Below are 17,399 nucleotides of genomic sequence, written 5' to 3' on the forward strand. Positions count from 1 at the left end.
AAAAATTCCGTAGGAGCAAAAGGCGCAGATGAAGAGATGCCTAAAGCATGGGTGCACCTTTGGTATTTGCTGCCTGATACCTGTAAGAACACAGGTGAAATACATCCCTTTCATCTGCCTCGGGCATCTTACCTTTAAAGTGGGCACAGTTGTGTCTGCTTCATCATGTTCTCAAGAACAAATGTGACAAAGCTTATCAACTGCTCAGTAGATTTTGTACCCCTTCAAATTAATCAGAGTTATTGTTACAGTTATAAAAAAAAAAAGAGATGGCCTTTACATTTTGTGGTTCATAGTTTTCCTATTGGAAATAAGTGCACTAAAGTAAAAAAAAAAAAAAAAAGTTCCAGAATGGCATGTAAAGTGGACCCCGCTTTACACATAGATATATGCGTGAGTGTATGTGTTGATGTGTATGTATTGAAAAAAGTCTGGGAGGACATTCTCTAAAGGGTTAGCAGGGGCTTCCTCTGAGAGGTGGCTTTATGGTTGACCTTACTGTGATTTCTTTTGCTTGATTATATTTTCAAGATCACATGAACGCATTTCTCATGAAGTGGGTGATGGTAGAGAGAAGATACAGTGTTTACAAAGGATAGGGAAAGAAACAAAAGAAGTTAACCAGAGGCCAAGAAGGTATGGCATATGCACTCTGCAGTTGCCCTTCTTCCTGTTACTAAGCTTGGTTCTCTCTTGGCAGGATTTTTCACCCAGATCTCCACCTTGGCTGACGTGCAGGAAAATGTCATGGAGTACCTGCACGTCCTCAGCCGGCCCAAAGTCATCGATCAGGAGCACGACGTGGTATGGACTGAAGCTTACATCGACAGCACTGTGAGTCCCCGGGAGCCCCTGGGGGTGGCCTGAGGGTTTTCCTCTGTTAATTCCAGAAGACTGTGTTAACCTTAAAAATAAAACTGTCAGTTATTTTTCTAGCAAAAATGGGTTTATTCAGGAATAGCAGAGAATTGCAATCCAGGGCAAGCAAGCTATAGCAAAACCATAGGCAAGTCCAATAAACAAAAGAGAGGAATGCTATTTTATGGAGAAGGAGTATGTTGGAAGGGGTTGTGTTGAACAAAATCCACTGGAGTTCAGGAGTTCAAGACGATGATGGTTTCCCGTGGGCTGAGTTGCAAAGGTGTTTGATTTTTTGTAGAAGATGCAATGTACATCTTTTCCTGTTGGGGCCTGTAACTGATGCTTCTTTCCTGTTGAGGATTCTTCTGTTGGGTCTGTACTTGACAGTGCTTCCCACCTTCCTCCCTTCTAGCATCCCTAGCACCCACTTTAGTGAGGTTTTCCTTTACTGATTTTTACAGCTGCAGTTCTGTCACTCTTCCTCCATGATGGGGCTCGATGACATTTTCCTTTGTTGTGCAGTTTGTGTTGGTCCTCGACAAGCAAGGTTGGTGAAAAATCATAACAGAATGTAGCCCGCACTTTTGGAAGGAGTCCGGTCGGCACAGAAAAGTCCCTTTTTGCTGTGTCTTCTCTAGTTACTTTCTTTTCCTTCTATGTGTACAAATTCTGTCGGTAGCCATGATCATGGTCATGTTAGATTCCGTCCTCGCCATCTGAGAGGTCCGGTCGTGCTGATGAATCTTGGGGGCTCAGCTTGGGAGGGTGACCAAAGTTCAGTTCCAACAGTGAGTGGGAGCCACGGTAGAGGCCACAGCTGCATTTTCTTCCCATAGACAAGTGAGAATATGCTTCTTGGTGGTTATATCAGCCCTGGATTGCTGTTGGAACTCTGGCCACGGGCTCATTCTAAAGCCGAATTCCAAGCAAAAGAATCTGATGCTGAATTAGCGTAAAAGGAGGAGCTTTGCCAATCATCACGCAGTGGCTCAATGGCCAGGTTTCTTGTGTAATTTCAGGGTGATTTTTCATAGTGATAATGAGTCTGATGGGAGTGGTGTTTTTCATTTATTGATTGTAAATGTTCTCACGGGGCCTCTCTCCCATCGTTTGTGTTGGGATTAACATCACATTAATCACTGTAACCCAGACACAGCTGTCCTCGGGAGTGATCTCAATGGCTGCGGTGGGCCGGCTTTTCTCTCCATGCTCTCTCTCACTCTGGCTGCATTTCTGGCAGCTGCAGGGAAAGGCAGGGCAGGAACAGCATATGGGAACCCATCTTGGGGGCCACCGCGGCAGCCTGCCCCACCTTGGCCTAAATAAAGGACGCGGTGGGACCACGGAAATATGAAGTGGTCAGTCGCCCTGCATAGAGAGGATGTTAAACTGAAAAAGCCTCTCTGGTTGCCGGGGAGACCTGGGGCTCTCATCATTTCCACAGTCTGACCCCAGGTTTGTTTAGAAGCACGGCAACGAAATAACTAAGCTGCCCCATTTATGTGGACACTGTGCTAACAGTCATTGCCATGGATGTGTTCACCTCTTCATAGGTGTGGCTGAGTAAGGCAGGAATAACAGGTATGAAGAGGAGCAATGCGAATAGCCAAGAATGAAGTGAGCCCGTCATCAGTGGTTTTAGGTACAAACCCTGAATGGCTATTGGATCAAGCATTTTGTTTCATCAATTTGAAACATATAAAACAGAGCCTCTATAATTAAAACACACCTGGAGAGACAGGTCAGTAGAATAGGTTGTCCAAGAAAAGGGATCCAACTGCATATAGAAATTCAGTAGAGATAAAGGTGGCATCTCAGGTCAGTGGGGTTAGCATGGTCTTCATAAAAGATGCTTTTGAGAAAACTAGATAGCCATTTAAAAAAAGATAAAATAGATAAAATTAGTTCAATTCACCAGGCCATAGCCAAGAAAGAAATCCAAGTGGATCAGCAATCAAAACTGTAAAAAATGAAACCATGCAAGCACTAGAACAAAACCTGGGTGAATCCCTCTATGACCTGGATTCAGAGAAAATCTTTCTAACAATGACTCTAAAATCCAGATGCAATGAAAAGACAAATAAATAAGTTTGACTACCTAAAGACAAAACAAAATGAAAACCAACTTTTATACATGAAAAACCACGATAAACAAAGTCAAAGGCACAGGGTAACGTGGGAGAAAATATTGGCAATGCAGAGCACACAGAAATCATTAATAATCCTAATATATAAAGAACTTTTCAAAATTGAGGGCAAAACCTTAAAATTTCTGTAGAAAAAAAAACGAGCAAAATACATGAGCAGATAATTCACAAAAATAATAAAAATGGCTTTCGACAAATGAAAGATGTATAGCTTCAATCGTAGAAAGAGAAGAAAAATGAAAATTATACTCTAGTGAAATACGGTTTCGCACCTATCAGAGTGATAAAAATTAAAAGCTTAACTGTATACTCTGTTGGTAAGGCTGTGGGAAAAGAACACCCATAGACCACGTGTGGGAAGACAGAATGGGGCAATCTCTATGAAGGTGAACTCGCATGTACGCTTTGACCCAGCAATTCCACATCTAGGAATGAACTCTGAAGATGAACCTCCAACAGTAAGAAAATACAGTTGATAAAACAGGTTTGCTCATTATAGAAATGCATGTCATTTCAAAATAGTGAAAGTTACCTAGATACAATACATAACAGATAGATTATGATAAAACTATGGGTATTAAAGAGGGCACAGAGGGCATGTATTGAATGGAGCACTGGGTGTTATGCACAAACAATGAATCATGGAACACTACATCAAAAACTAATAATGTAATGTATGGTGATTAACATAACATAATAAAATAAAATAAAATAAACTATGGTACACACATATTGGTACACACATATCGTGGATCTTAATGTAAAAGCAAGAATGAGGATGACTTATTTCTATTGGTTGATATAGAATGATTTCCAGGATATATTGCTAAGTAATAACAAAATGGAAGAGTATAAATAGAGTGCCCCCTTTTGTATAAGAAAGAAGAGGAACTAGAACATACGCATGTACCTGCTTCTTTTTATGAAAAGAAGCACAGCCAGGATAAACTGGAAACCAATAGAATCTGTTACCTATGAGAAGTGGGAGGAAGTACAGAGGAGGAGATAGTGAAGGAAGTGAGATAACTCTGGGTATACCTTTTTGCATAGTTTGGACTTTTGAAAGCAGCTTGATGTTCTATGCATTCAAAAATTAAAATCAACAAGAACGAGGGTGGGGAACTAACAGTGAATGCAAAAAGACTAAATGAATCCAATGACATTTCAAATGAACTACAAAAATTATCAAGAAAGGAAGAAAAAGGGGTGCCTGGGTGGCTCAGTTGTTAAGCGTCTGCCTTCGGCTCAGGTCATGATCCCAGGACCCTGGGATTGAGCCCCGCACTGGGCTCTCTGCTCTACGGGGAAGCCTGCTTCTCCCTCTCCCACTCCCTCTGCTTGTGTTCCCTCTCTCACTGTGTCTCTCTCTGTCAAATAAATAAATAAAATCTTAAAAAAAAAAAGGGAGAAAAAGCAGTAAACTTTTGAATATAGTAATTATGCACAATGTTAAAGCTTGAACATAGTTCTTTGACTCTCCTCAGTCCAGTTTGGAGAGAGAATGGGAAATAAATTTTAAACTCCTTTTGGGGTCATTTGGAGTAATGTGGGTCTAGCAATTCTGAATCTATTTTCTGAGTATGGTAAGATTGAGCAGATTCTGCATGGAGCACTGGGTGTTATGCACAAACAATGAATCATGGAACACTTCATCTAAAACTAATGATGTAATGTATGGGGATTAACATAAGAACAAAAAAAAAGTCAATGAATATAAAAAATAAATAAATAAATAAATACAAAAAAAATAAAAAGATTGAGCAAATGTGTAAATGAGGAAGACAAGGCAGACACCTGTGGGATGAGACTGGATGGGAGGTGTCAGAATGAAACCCCAACTCTGTCACTTGAAAGGGCCTAGAAACAATGGCACCCCAGTAGCAATGAACACATTTAAAACCCAGACCCCAGCTTCTAAAAACCATTCCCCACTAACAGAAACCAGCATTCCTTAGAGAAATTGCTAATTCCAGGACTTGGCCTGGGAAGGTGCCCCATATCCCAAAAAAGCCTGGAATATTTAATGCCAGAAACTAAGAAATTCCTAAAAAAACAAGGAGGTCATATCAAAAGGACACAGGAGTCAGTATGAAGGGGACCTCACTGGTCAATTCTGGGACAGTAATGGATTATAACCTGTGGAATAAAACAGAAATCCATGTGTTCTTACGATAGTGACTAGATCAACAAATCTCAAAGGGATGAATCAAAGAGATAACGAGACAGGTGAACAGGGATGCAGTGGACAGTGGGCTGCTGACTGGTAAATGTGAAGGGAGTCATGGAGATGGAAAATCTCTGCTTTCTAGACATTTTGGGAAAGACCGGTTAGGGCAAAGGTTATCAATGGATGCTAAACTAATGGGGAGATTTGGAACAGGGTATTTTCATGGTCTCAAAGATCTTCCCCAGAGATCCTTGACTAGTTCTGGGGGGAAAAAGTAGTATCTACACAGTGGGAGAATCCAGACAAAATCTAGAGTGGGTCATTAAAATTAGTGTCACTGATGAGAAACAAATGGGCATGGTGTGCTTTTGGAAAAGGATACATCCCACTTACAGAGTATTCTGGCTGGGGGTACGTAACCCAAAGGTCATGGGAGAGGAAGGTCACGGAAGAGGATAAAGCTTGGTATTAATATGATGTCTTGCTTTAGATCATGTTAATCACTTGAATCAATTGTTTTAGATTTACTAAATTCCATACACACATGCATATATACTTACATATGTATATGTTTACATATGAAGGGCAGTTAAGAGCTAAGGAGACCCATTGTCACTCCAGCTTTTCCACTAAAGAATTCTCAACAGCAAAGGCAAAGTAAAGGTCTGGGAGCAGCTCTGGACATGCAGTTTTAGAGGAAATGTCTTTGAACAGTCTTGTGCTTTATCTTCAACACTTTATGAAGTTTGCCTTCTGTTCTATAATCATCCTTACTTACTTTAAAATGAAATAATGCTTTAAGTGGCTCATAGTTGAGTAAAATCGTATGCCAAGATAACAGAGCTCATTTATACCACCTCTTACAGAATCCTTTGATATAAATCCTTTGACAGAAAACTAGCCCCCCAGAATATGTCTGTCCTTGAAGTGAATGATAGCTCAGCACCTCCTTTTCAGCTTCGGTCGTATCTTTGCAAATAGCCCTGATAAATAAACCCCTACTAGAATGTTCTGAGAGTCCCTTCTCATCTTGATGGTGCTGAGAAACCTGCTGGGTTGGGGCAGACACGGGTTTCCACCCACCTTCTTTCTAGGCCTGTTCAGTGAGGACAGGCAGCTGCTACTCCAACAAATCCTTCTCTGGCCAGGAAGCAACAGGCTTTTCAAAGTCTTTACCTGAGTCTGGATTCTGCCAGGTCAAGGACAAAAGCCCCCTGTTGTTTGTGTGGGCTCAAAATAGGATTTGTATACTGAACTCATCTGCAGAATCTAAATTCTGAGAGGGGCCCACCAACTTTGGAACCCCCCTGCAAGATGAATGGGGGGAGGGATCAGCAGTTGTCAAGTTTATGACCATCCTGACACATTCTGGACAGTCCCAAGCCAGCATTGCCCTAATGTGTCCCACCTTGAAATAATGAAAGAGACCAAATTCAGAAGCACTTGACATTGGGACTGGTGAGCCCATTTTCATAATGTCCTGGTTTAGCGATGGCAACTTTGGATTTTTTTTTTTTATTGAAGCATTTATAATCTACCTTAGTTTATTAATTGATAGCATTGAATTTAGAGTTAGAATAGCCTCAGTTTGAATTCCAGGTCTATTCCATACTAGGTATGTGACCGTAAGCAAGTCATTTAGCTTCTTTGAGTGCTGTTTTCTGCATTTACAACATGGAGATAAGACCTGCCTTCCAGGGTAGACACTAAAGATTAAATGTCTATGCATAGTGAGAGCACAGTAAATAATGCCGGTCATCCTTCCCCAACCTCAGGAAATCAGTTTTCTCCTTGCCTGTGGGAAGTTTTGGAAATCTTCTCCTTTTTTGGGCTGGGTCTCACATAGTAACTATAATATGGCTTATACCATTTTGATAATAGAATCTGGCATTTAGGTATAATGAGTACCTTGGAAGCATTATTCATCTAGAGATGCACTTTAATCCTTTGGAATTCATTTTGCTATAATTACCTGTTGTGGGCGGGGCACTAAAGTCTGGGGTTAGTGCCTATGGTCAGTGTCCCCAAGAAGGACTCCTGCACCATCCAGGCAGAGTCCCCACAGCCTCACAGATTGCCCAAGGCAAAGCAGATATGGTAGGAGCCCTCTTAGTTACCTGCCATGTGAAGGACTTAAGGAGTTGGTGCCCTCCCTTTGCCCTTTGATAGTTTGTGCCAGTTGCCCAAAGCACATTGGTGGTTGGATCTGGAAGGTCATGCTGATACCAGAAGTTGATGTATGATTGTTCTAAGTTGAGTTGTGAGCTTACTTGAAGTTAATTGTCTTCATATTTAGACTTCCCAAACCTTTTGATGCCAGTTGTAATTTTATCATAATTATATAAATTAATTAAATATTATTGAAACTAATAACTTATGAGTGTTAAAAGAAAGTTGTTACTTCTATAGATATGTAAATGAATGCATTGGAAAGACTATAGAAAATTGCTAAAAATTACCAGTATGTTAACTATGGGCAGAGCATCTGTAATACTGGGGAGCACAGCCTTCCATGCATTCAGAGGAAATTGATCCTTAGCCTGCCTTTCTTTTCTTTTCTTTTCTTTTCTTTTCTTTCTTCCTTCCTTCCTTCCTTCCTTCCTTCCTTCCTTCCTTCCTTCCTTTTTTGATAAGGGTGGTTTACCTTGATTTGTTTGTTCCATCTTAGGTTGATGGGAAGGTCTGATGGCTGATGGCTGGGTTAGTATCTGCTTCTTATGTTATTGCCTCTTGGTAGTGTCTGGGAGCTGTGAGCTCTGTGGACAATGACCTACCAAACACAGAGAGGAGGGTCACCAGCTGGTGTGTGCATAGTTTTGATTTCCAGCTAGAACCACCAACACGCTCTCGTGACATGGGTCAGCATCACTGGGAACCCTGTGCTAGTTTTTATTGCTATGTAACAAATCACCACACACAGCAGCTTAAAGCAACACAAATATGTTATCTCAGGGTCTGTGGGCCAGGAATCTGGGCAGAGGTTCACCAAGACCCTCAGCTCAGGGCCTTACAAGGCCACACTGCCGTTCTCATCTGCAACTCAGGGGCCTCTTCCAGGCTCATTCAGATTGTTGGCAGAATTCAGTCCCTTGCAATTGTAGGACTGAGGTCCCCATTTTCTTGCTTGTTGTCACCTAGGGATTGCTCTCAGCTCTTAGAACCGAAAGTTCCTATCATATGGCCAATGATAGGCAGTCTTGCAATGCTGTTTGCTTTCTTCCAGACCAAGAGTGCATCCCTCTAAAGCTTTGCCTGCTTTTAAAAGCTTCTTTGATTAGGTCAGGCCCATCCAGGATAATCTGTCTTTTAATTAACTCAGTCAAGTGATAGTAACCTAATCATGCTAGTGATATCCCATCATACTAATAGTCAAGGGGAGGGGACTTTAAGGGTCATGTACCTATGAAGGCAGAAACCGTAGGAGCCGTCTTAGAATCCTGCCTACTGCAACAGCTTCTGTCCATGCGCTGTGGTCTGAGAGGGAAAGATAATGCCAGAAGGAAATGCAACCACCACCTCCTGCTCCTTGCAAATTCTCTGTTAAGAGTAAGTCTCAGGGCAGCCATTCCTGTTCATCATAACACTGCTGCTTACCGCTGATGTCTCTAGGACCCAGCTTCTCTTTGTGACACTGTAGTCTGAAAATGGCTTGGATTTGTTTCTCAGAATCAGAAGACTTGTGACCCTGCTGATGTATGTCACTTCTACCAACTACTAAGGGAGTAGGTATTCGTCAATTTCCACAAGTTTGCTTAACATGGTCTTAAAAGCCTTTTTTCTTTTCAATTATCTGGTGGTTAAGGCAAAAGGAATTCCTGTTTGCTTGACTCATCAGTCATTATGGCTGAAGACCCAGCAGCAACAAATACAATTATATAATTGATTTAATACTTAAATGAACAGCTTAAAATGACCCGTGAGTATGGTACTTTCCCTTTTTATTAATTACATATTGATTCATACGTTTCTGGGTCTGGATAAGCTCAAGATAAAAGTTTGTATAGGCCAAATACAGATTCTTGTACATGAGTCAAGGACTGCATTTAACGAAGCCTGATCTAGACTCTGGACTGGCACAATTTTCCTTTCAGGGCCCATCCTCCCTGCCTGTTACTACCAGTCTGATTAAATATTCTGTTTCCTGCCTGGCTGTTCTATTCAATTTGTTTTCCTGGTGAAGCCCAAATAAATGAATTAATGGTAACAACCGTTAATTACGTTTAATCTAATAAGATCTCGTGTATTAATTGACAACACAGCAAACACCAGAATTCTGAAATTCATGGGCTTCTTATCTAAATACAAGTTGTGCACAGTCATTATCTCTTAGGTGCAGAGCAAAAAATCATTAACAATGGAATTTGTTCCATTTTGTAAGCAAATGACTTGTGCTTTCCAGTTAGGACTTAATCATCTCGGGAATGCTACCCAACTTGCTGTGCAGGGTAGAACCTGCATTAAACCCAGGAAGCATCAGCATCCCTGATCAACCCCTCCAGGGGAGTTTACACAGACCATGGTGACACACAGAGGGAAGCAAAGAAGTGTTTTAGAAACAGTGGGAATGTGACCATTTAAAATAATGAGAATTCATTACCAAGCCCAGCTGCCCCTCCCTGTTGCTGGTAATGCAATTCGGAATGCAATTTGTAGGAACTTTCAAACCAATTTAGTTGCATTTGCACCTGGGACGTGTATCCTTCCTCCTCACCCCCCACTAAGTCCTACTTGGAGAAAATGCTTTGCATTTGATAAATTGCACATTTGTTTCGGTTTCCCATCTAGGAATGGTACCTAGGCCATTTAGGAGTCGTTTGGATGATTGCTCTAAGCTACAACATCTTACTGCCTAGAAGCAATTACTCAGGGGGTCGAAGCCATCATAAGGAAGTTGTTGGGGCTTGGAAACGGAATTTACAGTATTTTCCCAAGACACCGCTGCATTATCAAAGAAGTTCAAATCGTCAAAACAAAAAGACACACGTATAGTGAAACATAAACCATCCTGCTGGGTCGTGGAACAGAGAATGCCATCTGCATTACATGGCATGGAGGAAACTGATTATGTTGGGACCTCTATTTCATAGCAGATGGGTTCATTAAATTTAATAGCCTCCAGAGCCTTTAGAAACCGTGTTAAAAACATGTGGAGCATGCTGTGACACTTCACTTCTGCCCCTGCAGTCATTATAACTCTGGCACAGACTATAAATATTATAGTACTTTATTTCCATTGAAACAGATTACTATTATAATTATTTTTTTTTGCCAGGAGATGGTGATGTTAAAAAGAGTGCATTCCTGGTTTCTGGTACCATTTATATTTATCCAGATTATTTTCCTTTTCCATTTGATTCTAGATTTTTCTATTAAATAGTGGGCTTTTTTTAGCTCAACTTTTTTTTCTTTGAGTTCATGTTGTAAAAGTATGAATTGAAAGTATAAAAGTATCTTCAGGAAAGATATTCTAATACATTATGGATGACTGTCAACTAATAGAAAAGTTAGGGCTGAAAATGAAAAAAATTAGATTTCAAGGGTTTTTTTTATTTTTAGATTTATGGTTGTTACTGCTATTATGGTATAATAATTTGTAACTGTCTCTAATGAAAGGACAAAGCCTCTAGAAATAGATAAGACCTTATAGAAATGGATAGGACCATTAAGCCTGAAAAATCATTTAGCATAATAGATTATTCAGTATTCTTTGCTTACAAGTGACAGCACTCAATTCAAAGTAGTAAAGGTCAAAAAGGGAATTTGTGAACTCTTGGAACTAAGATATTGATGTAGTTCTGTCTTGAGGCGTGACTAGCTTCAGGAATCACTCCCATGTTTTCAACTTCCAATTAATCCTACGAGTTCCTTGATTTCTTGGCTTAGTTCCCAGGCAGGCAGTTTCCCACTCTACAGGGTGGCAAACATGACCTCTACCATCCACCAGCTTTCATTGTTTTATACCCTTGATTTCTCCCTTTCTCTTCCAGTATCTATATCAAATCCATAATAGTCCTGTTAGGGTCACAACCTCATACTGAGAGGTGAGGTGGAGCTAATTGATGGCTGGACTCTCACAGAGTGGGAAAGAAACCAGTCCCAAAGGTCTGATACTGGGAGGGCTGCAAGGTAACAGAGTCCTGCATAGAACTTGTTTATAGAACCCAAAACTAATCCATGCCCAAGACTGTGTATTCCATCAGTATGGTATTCATTAAAGTACCATGTCTTTAAGCAATAGAGCTCTTTATCTAGTGAAATGTTTCCATGGACACTTGGTGTATAAAACATATAGAAGCAGAGCTACTCTGGTGGATGTGGGGGGTGGGGGCATGGAGCCCCCATTGCTTGGCCACCTCCTGAATGACTAGGGAAGCTCCAAAGCACTTTTTTGCTTCCCCTTGACATTGCAGAGCCTAGGTAATATTCTGAGTAATCAGTGAGTCAACCTCTGAGAATGGCAAAATGGGATTTTCTGCTGTGGATTATCTGCTGTGCCCCTAAGTTTATAGCAAGGTAATGGGTTGGGTCCAGTTAGGAAGGGTGGTTATGGGGATTGGGAGGTTGTGCCTATGGTTATATTAGAAAACCAAATTGCCTGTGCTTTTTCCCCTCAAATATCTGTACTTTTTATATTCTCTGGAGACCAGTTCTCTTAGCAACCCTCATTCATGAAACATGGTCTTCTCCAAGTGTATAACATGGTGTCCCAGTTCAAAGCCAACAGAAATGAATGAACTCAGTGTCTGTGTATCTGAATTCAGTTCTGAGCAAATTACATAACTTACTCTAGCCCACCGTCCCATTGAGGTCAGATGTATACCACTTAGCTAATCAGCTGTGGCTGGGGAAGGGTCGTATGATGGAAATAGATCAGCCAGGACTGTGGATCACAGATTCTGTAAGAAAGACGTATGAGCAGGAGGAAATGACCGGAGTCTAGAGGAGGTGGCATTTCTAGATCTCTGTCTTTCTATCCAAGGCTTCTATAAATTGCATCCCCAGCTAGCTTCTAATACTAATTCTTTGGACCATGGTTTCCTTTTTGCTCCAGCGGCTCCAGCAAGTATCCCCCAATCCTCTCCCTGCCTCTCACATCTTGACATTGTCTTTTCTTCATCCGCCCATCTGCTAGATAGGGGATAGGAATCCTTCTCCCTTGTGCCTTCTGAAAGCTGAGGGAGGTATTTTGGCTACCACAACTAAATCTGTGCTGTTTTTCCCCCTTAATGGTCCAGATATTTGGGCAACTTAGATTCTCAGAGCTGATTCTCATGCTCTGACCTGGTTTAAACTAAAATGAATGCATTCCTCTTATTACCAGCATGAAGAACAATTAAAATAATCCCAGAGAATCAGCCTGTGGTTTGATATCAGCTGCCAGTTTCTCTTCTCTTGCTGTACACAGAATTTTCTCCATGTAAAAGATTTAACTCTCCTACTCTCATTCCATAAGGATTGCTGTGCCAACTATAAACGGATTGTCTATGAGACCATGGCTCAAAAATACCATAGATGAGAGTATTTCACCTAACTGGGGTCTTCAGCTGCTTCTATTGAATCATGGCAGAGGACCATTCTTTTGCCTCCTCTTGGCTTTCAAAGATCATTCCTTCCTGGCTTTTCGCACCTGCTTGTGAGTCATATAGCAACTGGGGGCTCCTTCAGCATGATTCTGCTGATGATACGCACTACCATTAAATATCTAGACCAAGCAGGGTGCTCAGTGCCTCAAGGGAAATTCTCTCTTGTTCTGAACAATTAAAGGAAAAACAAAGACATGGTTTATTCGGGCAAAAGGAACATGTTTTCAAATCAATTTCCATTATGTTTACTGAAGAAATCTGGAATATCAACATCTTTGCTAGTTGATAGAAACGATTAAAAACACTCTTGTAACTGATTTCTCTTGTGAAGTGATCAAAGTGACAGTGACCTGAGATGAAGCAGGACCAGGTGCTCATCCCTGTCTTGTTTTCACTTAGCATACTGTTAAGGAGCATTTGTTTCCAATTGTGAAAGATTCTTCCTTTGAGGACAGATTCAAATGCACTGCTTGTTCATCCATTCACCTTCCATGGTATTCTAAGAAGGGACCCATGGACAGGACTGGTCTCATCCTGAGGCTAAATTAGATGACTTTTTCTGTCTGCCTCAGAAAAACATTTCAAGGCCCAGCTTGAAATTGCTTCACAAATTGTCAAGCTGTGTTAAATATCAACCAGTAAGTTGGAGGATCTAAAGTGTAAATAGACTCACCAAAACCCACGGGAACCTAAATTTGAACTACTTGATAACCTGACCCCTGTTCACCTCTCAGTCTTCCCTTTCAACCTGACTTTTCTCCATTCAGTTCAGACTCACCTGACCCACAAATTCATAGTCTTAAGATTTTTCTCATACTTAACCACTGCACCATATTCCCTCTTCAAGAAGCAGCCCCTTCCTCCCATCCCATCTGGGAGCCTCTGGACTTATCCTTCGCCTTCAGTTCCATCACTGTCTCCTCTGAGAAGCACCCCCTGATCTCCTCGGATCCACCCCCGGTCTCAAACTGGGCTCTCGTGATATGCTCTTAAAGCATTTAGCACAATCCTAGAATCTTGTGCTATATTAAAAATTCCATTTTTTAATCTCACTGAACTATAAACTCCTTGAGGAAATGGATGATATTTGTTCTCTGATATCCTCAGTACAGCGTGGGCACATAGTAGGTGCTCAAGAAAGACTCAGCTGTATGAGTCTCATAGAATCAGACATGTCAAATTTGGAGAGCATCTGACAATATTTGTGTTTTCTAGATGTTAGGTAAGAATGGTGTCATCTCCAGCATTTCATTGAGCATGCTTCACACTTGCTCAAGGCCATGTTTGTTATACATTTAATAAGTGTATTCACCTTCACCATATGAATGGGATTCTCATTCAGATACTCAATACCACCAACCCAAGGGACCATTCACCACATTCATCAAAGAGTTCTGAAGTCATGTGTCCATGCTTTGAGGAGCTAGGGTGATGGCATTCTGAATGGGAAAGGTGGTTTAGTATCAGCCATCGCATTGTTAAGATGAAATCAATGGTAGGTTTGCTATATACATTTCCTTGCCACAGAACTCACCTACTGTTAAAATATAAGGGAATTTTTAAAAAAGGCTTTGTCACTGTCACAATCCTATCTTGTTGCTGGGCATATTGTGGGCACTCAGGAAATCCTTAAAAAGAATCCTTTAGATTTGTTTTTCATTTCCTGGCTTTCAGTGTGCTTTCCTAATACTGCCTCTAAGTATCTTAGCATGTGCAACAGAGCCCCACCATTGCTGGCCACTCTCCCTCACTCTCAACACACCAGCCATGCTGGTTACCTTTTTGTTGCTTGAACATCCCCAAACTTTCTCCCTTCTTGTGTCTTTTGAACATGCCTCTCCTTCTGAACTGGCCTCCCTCTCTGCTCCTTTACTGAGGGAGAAGCTCTTTCCCACTCTTTATGTCTCTGCTAAAATGTCACCTCTCCTGTACCCATTAACTTTCATCTCTGGTCCCTATTGCTTTCCTTCATAGAAATTGTGATCATTTGTAACTATTATAATTATTTCAGTTAAGCACTTTGAGATTTTTCCCTCTTCAAAAATTCTTTTTAGTCTGTCTTCCCAGAAATAGCATAAGGACGGGGGCAAAGTCTGTCTTGTAGCCCTACATCCTAGTACTGTGCCTGGCACATAGTACCACACACTCAGTATTAATTCAGAGACATAAAGTGGCTTGTTCTTCATCACACAAATCTCTTTTTACTACTCACTAGAGCTTGTTTCTCCCACTCTATACTATATTTCTCCTAAAAATGTACAATGAGACACCAAGAATTAGGGAAGAAATAGTATAGAATAATAGCTACAAAGTGAATGGTGGTGCCAAGGAGAGTTTAAAATATTGTCCCCAAAATACAGCTGTCATATTTGTCAAGTTCAGGTCTGAAGCAGCTGTTTTTTTTATGAGTGCCAGCCTTATCTACTCAGGGGCAGTCACTGATTTTAGATGGAAGAACAGGGAACTTTCGAAGTGAACCAGATTTCTGCAATGTTCCCTTTCTCTGCATGTTGTTAAAAGCAATATGTTGGGAAAAGGGTTGATTGCTTAAGGCACATTGTTTATACTACATTACTTAGGTCTGATGGAAAAGTTCCTAATGGTGGTTTTCTTGCTAAAGATATGGTCTATGGATGAAGAGTGGAATGTGATTTTTTTGGTAGGGCATCATCATAATTTAGGTGGACTACAAAGAAATTTGATATTGGGAGAGGCTGGGAAAAATATTCAGGTCCATGGAGCTTCTTTAGCATTAGCATTCAATTCTCCATCAAAATATAAATGCCGTCTGCTTTTAATTACTATCCTTATTCAGGCCAAGTTAATTACTCTGGGCCAGACTGGAAAGGAAAATTCCCAGAAAGTCTGATATGATAGAATCGTATGTTTTCTGAAGAAGATGCTGAGAAATCCTTAATGAATTACTGTTTCAGTATAACTTTTGCAACAGAATACTAAGGGATTGGGGGGATCATAGATTTTTGGCAGCTGTTCACCATCATAGCACTTGACAATCTGCTTCTTATTTAGTTTTCTGTTATGTAAAAGCATGGAATTCTCAAGTTAAGAAATATTGATCACTGCATGACAATACATATGTAACAAAACCGTATTGTGTTGAAAAAGCTCTCCTTTTAAAGTGAGATCTCTGACTCTCTTTATTTTGTTATTAAAATGTGTGGGTCTTTTTACTTAGAAAATAATGTGGTTTTGTTAAACATAAGTTATTTAAAGGTTAAAATAATCTTAATTTTAACTATTAATATTATTAAGAACAGATTTTCAACCAAGTACAGCTGAATGCAAACAAGGACAAATTTGGAAAAGAAAATTGGTGGCTGGGGATGCAGAGATGCTTCGAGAGCTGTGTCTTGGCCACAGTGAATAGGTTCACAGCAGCCCTTTGCTACATTGGCAGAACCATACATTTTTGTAAGGTCTGTTGATTTCCCCAGACTTCATGGAATCTAGATCAAGTTTGTCAATTTCCCATTTCTCTTGCAATGATAATCCAACCTAGGGCTGAATTAGGAGCACTGAGGGTGTCTGGACTTCATGGCCCTGGTATCCAGCTAGGTGGCTCCTTCTCTGTAGTGTCAATAAATAGGAGACTCTACTCTCTGGCCGTCATTGTTTTGGGAAGCTTCTGAAACCAGATGTACAATTATCTAGTTCATTTACCAAACACCTACTAAGCTGAGGGTCAGTCCCTATGCTAGGCAACAGGGTGTCATTTTCAGGAAATACGGTTTAAGTCCCTGATATGAACAATCCAAGCCAATTAGGTCATTTAAAATTATTAGATTTTTTTTTTTTATAGCTATTGGTAGCTTCCCACATTTAGTGTCAAAGGCTGTACCTCGTCTTTCTCACAATTTTATTACCAGGTTATGGTGAAAACAAGTCTTAGACAAATGCTGCTGACTATGCAAACATTTATTAGCAGCATGCCCAAAAGTCAACTAAGTTCTGAAAGCCCAAGGAAGTCCCAGCTCTCTGGCCTTTCAGATGTTCTGATGGCATCTTGCATCAGAACAAACATTATTTGCAGGAGTCAGTTAACCTTCTATTTGGAGTCAGGTGATTGAAAAGCCTGAGTCAGCGGAGCCTGTTGAGCAATGAGACCTGGCACAGGATTTCACAAGATGGAGGCTGTGAGTTCCCAAAGCCCTCTGTGGGCTCATGCAGGGAAAGGCGGGACCTCTGTAATCTGTTGAACCAATCCACTTAGAGTGGACACCTCCAATTTACCACTAAAAAATCCTTTCTAATTTGCATTGTTATGGTAATTGACAAACCCTCTGGTGTTCGCCAGAGAGACATAGCTGTAGCATCTGTTGTCTTTTGCTTAAGTATTAGCGGGAGTATGTATTCCTGATTAAGGCAATTGACTATCTCTAAGACATAGATCAAAATCAGCATATGCATTTATATCATATCATGTATGCTGAAGTATTTTACACCAAACTACCTACCACATAATAGTGTTATATATCGTTGACCCTTGAACAATGCAGGGTTAGAGGCATCGACCCCTGTGCAGTCGCGAATCCATGTATAACTTTTGACTCCACAAAACCCTAACGACTGCTGGCCTACTGTCGACCAGAAGCCTTACCAGTTCCTTAGTCAATTAACATG

The 17,399-nt window shown here is 40.7% G+C and overlaps 1 protein-coding gene across 1 annotated transcript in view; it reads left to right on the top strand.

Annotated features, from left to right (window-relative positions):
- CACNA2D3 (calcium voltage-gated channel auxiliary subunit alpha2delta 3) overlaps positions 1 to 17,399 on the top strand; it is an 807,776-nt gene that overhangs the window by 525,510 nt on the left and 264,867 nt on the right. The window contains exon 13 of the mRNA XM_081805734.1: positions 701 to 834. Within this exon, the coding sequence (XP_081661860.1) occupies positions 701 to 834 (134 nt within the window). The remainder of the gene's footprint in view (positions 1 to 700; positions 835 to 17,399) is intronic.

The sequence above is a fragment of the Leptonychotes weddellii genome, chromosome 1 (genome assembly GCF_054177405.1).
Source record: "Leptonychotes weddellii isolate Sample4059 chromosome 1, ASM5417740v2, whole genome shotgun sequence".
Lineage (NCBI taxonomy): Eukaryota > Metazoa > Chordata > Mammalia > Carnivora > Phocidae > Leptonychotes > Leptonychotes weddellii.